This window comes from Pyrus communis, chromosome 7, assembly GCF_963583255.1.
Source record: "Pyrus communis chromosome 7, drPyrComm1.1, whole genome shotgun sequence".
Classification (NCBI taxonomy): Eukaryota; Viridiplantae; Streptophyta; class Magnoliopsida; order Rosales; family Rosaceae; genus Pyrus; species Pyrus communis.
The window spans coordinates 18770163-18778878 of NC_084809.1; the positions used below are offsets into that span (position 1 = coordinate 18770163).

The window sequence follows — 8716 nt, forward strand, 5'->3', positions numbered from 1 at the left end:
ATGCATTGAAACTAACCTTATTTTAAATTGGGAAAAATGTCATTTTATGGTAAAACAAGGAATAGTTCTAGGACATATTATTTCGGCCAAGGGTATTGAAGTGGATAAATCAAAAATAGATCTTGTACGCTACTTACCTTCTCCTACTTCGATTAGAGAGGTTCGTTCTTTTCTTGGACATGCAAGATTTTATAGGCGATTCATCAAAGACTTTTCTAAGATTTCCCAACCCCTATGTCGACTTCTCCAAAATGATGTACCATTCAAGTTCGACGAGGAATGTGAGAAGGCCTTCAAACACCTAAAGGAGATGCTTACTTCGGCCCCTGTCATAGTTCCACCAGATTGAAGTCTTCCTTTTGAGCTTATATGTGATGCCTCAGATTATGCATTAGGAGCTATTTTAGGCCAAAGGATGAACAAGCAACCGCATGTCATATACTATGCATCTCGGACCCTAAATGATGCTCAATTGAACTACTCCACAACGGAAAAAGAACTTCTTGCTGTTGTTTTGCTTTAGATAAGTTTCGTTCTTATTTACTTGGTACTAAAGTTATAATCTATTCTGATCATGCAGCGTTGAAGTACTTACTTACGAAGAAGGAGGCCAAACCAAGGCTTATTCGTTGGATGCTCCTACTTCAAGAGTTCGATATCGAAATCTGGGACAAGAAAGGAAGTGAAAATGTGGTGGCTGACCACTTAAGCCGTATGGTGCATGAGGAGGATGCCGTGCCTATCCCAGAGACATTCCCAGATGAGCAGTTACTATCCATCGAGGTAAGTGCACCATGGTATGCCGATTTAGTGAACTATTTAGTGTCTAAACAAGTTCCAAGCACCCTAAACAAGCACCAAAGTGATAAACTTAAAAAGGATGCACGTTTTTATGTGTGGGATGACCCATATTTATGGAAATATTGCCTTGATCAGATTCTACGTAGGTGTGTGCATGAAATGAAGTTTAATTCAATTTTAACTTTCTGTCACACTTATGCATGTTGGGGTCATTTTGGCACTCAAAGAACAGCACATAAAGTTTTAGAATGTGGATTTTATTGGCCTACTATATTTAAGGATGCTAGACCTTTTTGTGTGACTTGTGATTGTTGCCAAAGAACGGGCAATATAGGTGCCAAAGACCAAATGCCACAACATCCCATCTTTTCTGTCGAAATCTTTGATGTTTGGGGCATTGATTTTATGGGTCCTTTTCCTTCATCTTATGGTTGTGTTTATATTTTACTTGCGGTTGATTATGTTTCGAAATGGGTGGAGGCTAAAGCCACCCGGACTAATGATTCCAAAGTGGTTGCAGAATTTGTCAAAACTAACATATTTGCAAGATTTGGAATGCCAAGGGTTCTTATAAGTGATGGAGGTTCTCACTTGTGTAATCGGACCATAGAGGCGTTGCTTAAGAAGTATAATGTCACACATAAGGTGGCAACACCTTATCATCCTCAAACAAGTGGGCAAGCCGAGGTTTCTAATCGGGAAATCAAGCAAATTTTGGAGAAGACCGTTGGGCCAACTCGGAAGGATTGGAGCTTGCGTTTGAATGATGCATTGTGGGCATATCGTACCGCCTACAAAACATCAATTGGGATGTCCCCATTTCGGCTCATCTATGGGAAACCATGCCATCTTTCCGTCAAGACATTCAATATGGACATAGATGCCGTTGGAATTCATAGAAAGCTTCAATTGAATAAGGTTGAGGAGATATGGAATGAGGCTTATGAGAACGTGCGCATTTACAAAGAGAAAACAAAGGCTTACCATGACAGGATGATTCGAAGCAAGACATTCTCAATAGGGCAGAAAGTGTTACTTTTCAATTCTCGCCTTCGCTTGTTCCCAGGTAAGTTACGTTCTAAATGGATAGGTCATTTTGTTATTACTAATGTCTTTCCTCATGGTGCAGTCCAAATTCAAAGTTTGAAGACGGGACATGAATTTAAAGTGAATGGACACCGGTTGAAGCCCTACTATGAGAATTTCAAGGAGCATACCGTGGAGGACATACCCCTCCATGCCGTGAGCCCTAGTGAATATTAAAATGAGGTATCGTCTGGCTGGAAGACGTTAAAGCAAGCGCTTCTTGGGAGGCAACCCATGTGTTCAAACGAGGAGATGATGGAACTCTAGCTCCATAACCAGATTTGCGTTCCTAAACTCCTACTCTTTATTGCTTTTACTTTGCCATGCTTGTCATGTTGTTAGTTGTGTTATTTGTTTGTTTGTTTGTGAGTCTATGCTTAAAACATTGAGGACAATGTTTGGTTTAAGTGTGGGAGGGGTAAACAAGTTGTTTTTTGCATGATTTTCGTGGGATTTTATAACCTATCACTTCTAATGCTGTTTCTCACTGTTTTTAAGTGTTTTTGTGTGTTTTGAAGTGTTTTAATGTATTTTGATCAGAAAATACAAAAATTTTGAAACAAATATCGAAAAAAGTGTTTTAAAAACCCAAAAAGAGTTGTTTTTGGAGTTGTTTTTTGTTTTTATGTTTGTTTGTGTCTTAGGGTACCTTCCAACACAATGATGAGGATTTGGTTTTTAATTGCATGACTATTAAAGAAAGTTACAAACATGGATGGAAGTTTGATATGCTCTTTGGTTTATGCTTAGTTGTAGTTGACATTTACGAATTCACATGTAACTACAAAAGAAAAAAATCAGTTTTTGTAACATGCTTGAAGGAAGAAACTCAAACTAACGCTACAACCCTGATAGACTTGAGCCTAAACGTTCTTTTGAGAGTTATTAATCTGTGCATTCTTGTTTTCTAAAGTTGTTGCATGATCTCATTATTCTTTGCTTGGTTGCTACTTAGAATGCGTTTCATCACTATAGTTCCAAATACTAGAACTCATACCCGTTTCATTCAAAGCATCAAATTGATTAGCATAACAAATAATAAGTTTAAGTTGTTTAGTTTAAGCCCAGAGCCAAAAGGCCTTACCCCTTTGTCATTTGTATTGTAGGATTAGCCCCTTTGAGCCTTATTTAGCCTATTTTCTTTGTTAACCAGATCCCCCTTACCTAGCCTAGAATAGGACTTTCCATACCCTTGTTCTTGAAGTATAGTGGAGCATGACTTAGAAGGAATTCCTTTTGAGTGACATTATTGTAGAAAACAAGTGTGGGGCAAGGGATTTTTGTGTGTATGTGTGTGCCAAAGTCTTAAAGGAGGCACGAGAAAACAAAAAAAAAAGAAAAAAAAAAGAAAGAAAAAAAATGTGAAAAAGAAGAAAAAAGAGGAAGAAAAGAAAGAAAAGGAGTTAAAAATAAGTGAGAACAAACTCACAAGTGTTGGTTGTTGAGGAAAGGGTCCAAAAAGTTGAATATGGCCCTAAGTTTTGTGTGACTTCCCCTTGGGTGTTCAAAGTTGATTTTTGCATTCTAAAGGGAATTCTAAGTGCCTAATTCATTACTTTGCTCACTATTGCTTTAAGAACGTTTGTTTCCTCTACCTTTCCTTGTTAGCCAATTACCTTAGCCCCGTTACAACCTTTAGACTTCTATCTTGATTGTTATGTGTTTCAATATGTGGAGTTTAAAATTGGTTTGAGCATATGGTATCCCTGGTTCTCGTGTCTAAGTAGTAGCATTCCATTCTTAAGATCATATACATGTCATTGTCATAATTCCAGAAAATGCTTCCCTTGTTATAACATATGTGAGTGTTCGTCTACATGTTTACATCAATCTTCTCACATATACCTAGTGTAGGGAGTGTAGTCAGAAAATCTGTGTGAAAATAGAGAGTATATCTTGTGAGGAATTGAGGGATTCTCTAAGGCATGTTACTACATTCAAAATCATGTTTTAATTGATGAAATGCGAGTGGTGATCTTTAATATGTCATGTTGCATTGGAAATCCCTGAGGTAATGTTGGAAGGTCTAGGTTGTGTTTTGTTTGTTTTGTTTATTTCATTTTGCTCGAGGACTAGCAAAAGCTAAGTGTGGGGGAATTTGATAGGAGCATATTTATGCTACTTAGTTATGTTATTTCCTTACATTTAGTGAGCTAATTACTACTTATTATAGTGTTTTAAGCTATTTTCGTTTGTTTGTAGGTCCTAATGACGAAGTTGGCAAGAAAACGCAATTTTGAGCCTTTTAGAGCAGTTTTGGGCTTATTATGGATAGCTTGTATATGGAGCAAGGTGGATGGACGAATTTGGAGTCAAAAGAGGTTAGAAACATGCTACAAATCAGAAAAGGAAAGTTCAAGACAAAGAAGATAAGGAAAGAGCAAGAAATATGGAAACTTATCCTAACAACCTTATCCTATCTTATCCTAACCTTATCTTGTTCCCCCTTAATCCTAGCTGCAAGTGGACCTAAAAACCTAATTTCTAGAAGCCTTATCTGACCCTAAAAGGGTGCCACACCTTTCCCCATTTTATGCCTTCTAGAACACCCAAAATCAGCCGTAAAACACTTAGTTTCTAGAAGGCCCAATTTTGGACGAATTTCCTAAACCTTTTTCTGATTGGATTTTGATTTAATTTGGCCCTTTTCCTATTGGATTTGGATTGTATAAGTCCATATCTGAAACCAATTGGGCTAGGACTTAAGTTCCCAACCTTTGCCGCAAACCCTAGGGGCCCTAATCACTTGCATCTGCTAGGTTTAACCCTAAATCTGATTCCTAGGGTTTTTACCATGCTATATATACATAGAACTTAAGTTGCCACACCCCACTACACACCCTAGGTAGCCATTCATCATTCAATTCGTTCATTCATTCACACACACACCATCCATTCAGAAAATACAACCTTGTGCCACAAATCTTAGGGATAAGAAGGAGTGTCGTGGCTTCCATAGGAGGAGGAGACCCTTGTGCCGTAAGGAATCTGCAACCCTTGGAGACTTTGGGAGTTCCTTCTTCCCTCGTTTCGTTTCCATGTTTATTTTAATTTGCTTTTCAATTGTTATGAACATGTGTAACTAAGTTTTTCTTAGGTAAGGGTGAATTTGAAACCATGGGCATATGTTTTATATGAATTGATTTCCTCCAAATTTTGTTTCTTGAATTGTGAATGTGATTTACTTAATTGATTTATTGAGAACTTGTTCTTGTGTGTTGATTAAGGATGCATACTTAGTTTTCATACATGAATTTGATGCTAGGATACAAGGGAATTTCACCTAATCGTTATGAACTTATATTCACAAGTAGTGAAAATCACTAGTCATGATTGTATTAAGTAAATTCTAGGCAAGAGTATCATGCAATTCATAGTTACGAATGCCTAGTCAATGCTTAGGGTTTTCAAAAAGCTTAATGATCTTTGATTTTATCTCTATTATGCAGTTCATGTAGGGAATTTGATAAGAATAATTTGATTGTCGATGCGTTTTCCATCCAATTCAATGAAACTAGGAAAATCTGAAAGTTAATTTGTGCTTTCACAATTAATTTGGGGCATTGTCATTCATGGTTTAAAAGGGATAAAATCTGGAAATCAATTTATGTTACATGTGCGTGTGTGGAGAAGGACCCCCTAACTAGCCTTTTTCCCATCCAATTCACCTAATTTAGTGCCTAATCTGTCTAGTTTACAATATGTCCATTTTAATTAATTTCGTCCAAATCAATTCCCCATTTTATTAAGTGTGTTAGATTAGTTAGAAAAGTGTTTGAATCTGTCCAAATTAGTGTTTTGAGTCTAAGTTAGTTAAATTTCGTCCAAATCACCCTTTAGAGTCTAGTTTGAGTCTATTTGATTGGTTTGTGCTGTTTTGAGTCTTTTTAAGTTGTTTTGAGTCATATAGGTCTAGGTAAGTGTTTTAAAGTTTAATTTTGTGTTTTTAAGTCAGTTTAGAGTAAATTAGCATCCCTAGTTAATCCCCGGTTAGAACGATCCCTACTTGCATTTATACTACAATTGTCAGAAATAGGATTTAATTTGTGTGTCAATATAATTTTCACATCATTTGGAGGATGCATTGTGGGCTTATTGAACGGCTTACAAAACACCCATAGGGATGTCACCTTTTCGGCTAGTCTATGGCAAACCATGCCATCTCCCCGTGGAGTTAGAACACAAGGCTTATTGGGCGATCAAGACATTCAACATGGACATAGATGCGGCTGGAATGCATAGGAAGTTGCAATTGAATGAACTGGAGGACATTAGGCTTGAAGCATATGAGAATGCTTGCATTTACAAGGAAAAGACCAAGGCTTTCCATGACAAGATGAAGATTTGGTTTTTGCATGATTTTCATGGGATTTTATCATCTATCACTTCTAATGTTCTTTCTCACTGTTTTTAAGTGTTTTTAGTGTGTTTTGAAGTGTTTTAATGTATTTTGATCAGAAAATACGAAAATTTAAAAAAAAAAATCGAAAAAAGTGTTTGAAAAACCCAAAAAGAGTTGTTTTTAGAGTCGTTTTTGTTTTTATGTTGTTTGTGTCTTAGAATACCTTCCAACACAATGATGAGGATTTGGTTTTTAATTGCATGACTATTAAAGAAAGTTACAAACATGGATGGAAGTTTGATATACTCTTTGGTTTATGCTTAGTTGTAGTTGACATTTACGAATTCACATGTAATCGCAAAGGAAAAAAAATCAGTTTTTGTAACATGCTTGAAGGAAGGAACTCAAACTAACGCTACAACCCTGAGAGACTTGAGCCTAAACGTTCTTTGGAGAGTTATTAATCTTGATATCTTGTTTTCTAAAGTCGTTGCATGATCTCATTATTCTTTGCTTGTTTGCTACTTAGAATGCGTTTCACCACTATAGTTCCAAATACTAGAACTCATACTCGTTTCATTCAAAGCATAAAATTGAGTGCATAACATAAAACAAGATGAAGTTGTTTAGTTAAAACCAGAGCCAAAAAGCCTTATCCCTTTGCATATGTATTGTAGGATTGGCCCCTTTGAGCCTTATTTACCCTATTTTATTTGTTAACCACATTATCCTCACCTAGCCTAGAATAGGAATACCCATACCCTTGTTCTTAAAGGATAGTGAAGCATGACTTAGACGGAATTCCTGTTGTTCTATAGCTTGCAGAAAAACAAGTGTGGGGGAAGGGTTTATATGAAGAGAGAAAAAAAAAAAAAAAAAAAAAAAAAGGGAAGAAAAAGTTGAAAATAAGTGAGAATGAACTCACAAGTATTGGTTGTTGAAGAAAGGGTCCTGATAGGAGCATATTCATGCGACTTAAATGGCTTGTTCTCGTGCATTTACGTTATGTTTCTCTCGTTATTTTAGTCCTTTATGCTTCTTTTGTGTGTTTTCAGGTTCTAAGGGCCTAGGGAGCAAGAAAGTGCATTTTGAGGCCATTTGGAGCATTTTTGGGCATGGATTGGATAGCTTATCCATGGAGCCAAGAGGATGGACGAATTTGAAGGCCTTGTATGCACTTGAAGACACAACACATTATGCCATACAAACCAACCTATTTTAGGCCCATTCTATGTACTTAAACCCTAGCCCTTTAAACTAGTTCATTTATCACTTATCAAACCATTCACTTATCACTCACCACATATCATATATTTGTTACTTATCATATCATTCATTCATCTACATATCAATAACCACATATCATTCATTCATTACTTATCATATCATTCATTCATCTACATATCAATAACCACATATCATTCATTCATTACTTATCATATCATTCATTCATCTACATATCAATAACCACATATCAATAACCACTTATCTTATCACTCAACATATCATACACTTATCACTCATCACACTTCATTATTACACCACCATTCATTCTTTAAAACACAAACAACATTCACATGCAAACACAAGCTTTAACCAACAAACAAAACAGCCAACACATGCACCAAAACACCTTTGCCGTGGCCTTCACTCCCCATTGCATTTCCAGCATCCTCACATGCATTCCCTTCACATTCACCCACATGCACATTCAATCATTCACACATCCACCACTCATTCTTCATCATTTCAACCACCTACATGCATTAATTATTAAACTCTTCATCATTGCATCCAGAAAATGAGCAAGAAAGCTTCCCAAACACATGCAAATCCATCTATGCCGTGGGTTCCCTTTGCTCCCCTTGTGCAATTCCAGTTTTCACATGTGTCCTAGCTGTTTTTCCATCATTCGTCCACACAAATGCTTAAACAAACAGCCATATGTTCCCTCCACCACCCCTATAAATACCCTAGCATTCATTCATTCACTCCCCATTCAATTCATATCTCATATTTCCATTCACAACACTTCACACAACACAAATACCATTCCATTGCCGTGAGTCCCACTTCATTTTCTGCATATTTTCTCTTCATTCTTCCATCTCCAACCACTCCCTACTCCATTCCACATAAACCTAAAGCCCTTAAGCTCACCTTAGACTTTGTGCTACAACAACGAGGAAGAAAAGAGTGCTTAAACGTTCATACAATTCAAGTTTGAGTTGTTGGAATGTTTAGGTGTTTCTTTGATTTCAAAGTTTAAATTTAATTCTCTTTGTTTTGTACGTATGAGAAGGGAAGAGAAGAGTGCCTAAACGTTCATACAATTCACGTTTGAGTTGTTGGAATGTTTAGGTGTTTCTTTGATTTCAAAGTTATGAGGAACTAAACCCCCTTTAGCTAGGGGGTGATTCGAAACTATGTTTATATTTGCATTTTGAATTGATTACGTTTGGTTGGAATTTCATAAGTTGTGAATTC

The 8716-nt window shown here is 36.6% G+C and overlaps 1 protein-coding gene across 1 annotated transcript; it reads left to right on the top strand.

Annotated features, from left to right (window-relative positions):
• Window positions 1–1671: 1671 nt before the first annotated feature.
• LOC137740660 (uncharacterized) lies at window positions 1672–2064 on the top strand. The gene is made up of 2 exons (XM_068480494.1): window positions 1672–1867; window positions 1931–2064. The coding sequence occupies exons 1-2, from the start codon at window positions 1672–1674 to the stop codon at window positions 2062–2064; spliced, it is 330 nt and encodes a 109-aa protein (XP_068336595.1).
• Window positions 2065–8716: the final 6652 nt, after the last annotated feature.

Bases quoted from the DNA above. Each gene is read 5' to 3' on its own strand.
- LOC137740660 (XM_068480494.1), top strand. From the start codon at position 1,672: ATGGACATAGATGCCGTTGGAATTCATAGAAAGCTTCAATTGAATAAG. The intron at 1,868-1,930 runs GTAAGTTACGTT...CTCATGGTGCAG, and splicing joins TCGCCTTCGCTTGTTCCCAG to TCCAAATTCAAAGTTTGAAG.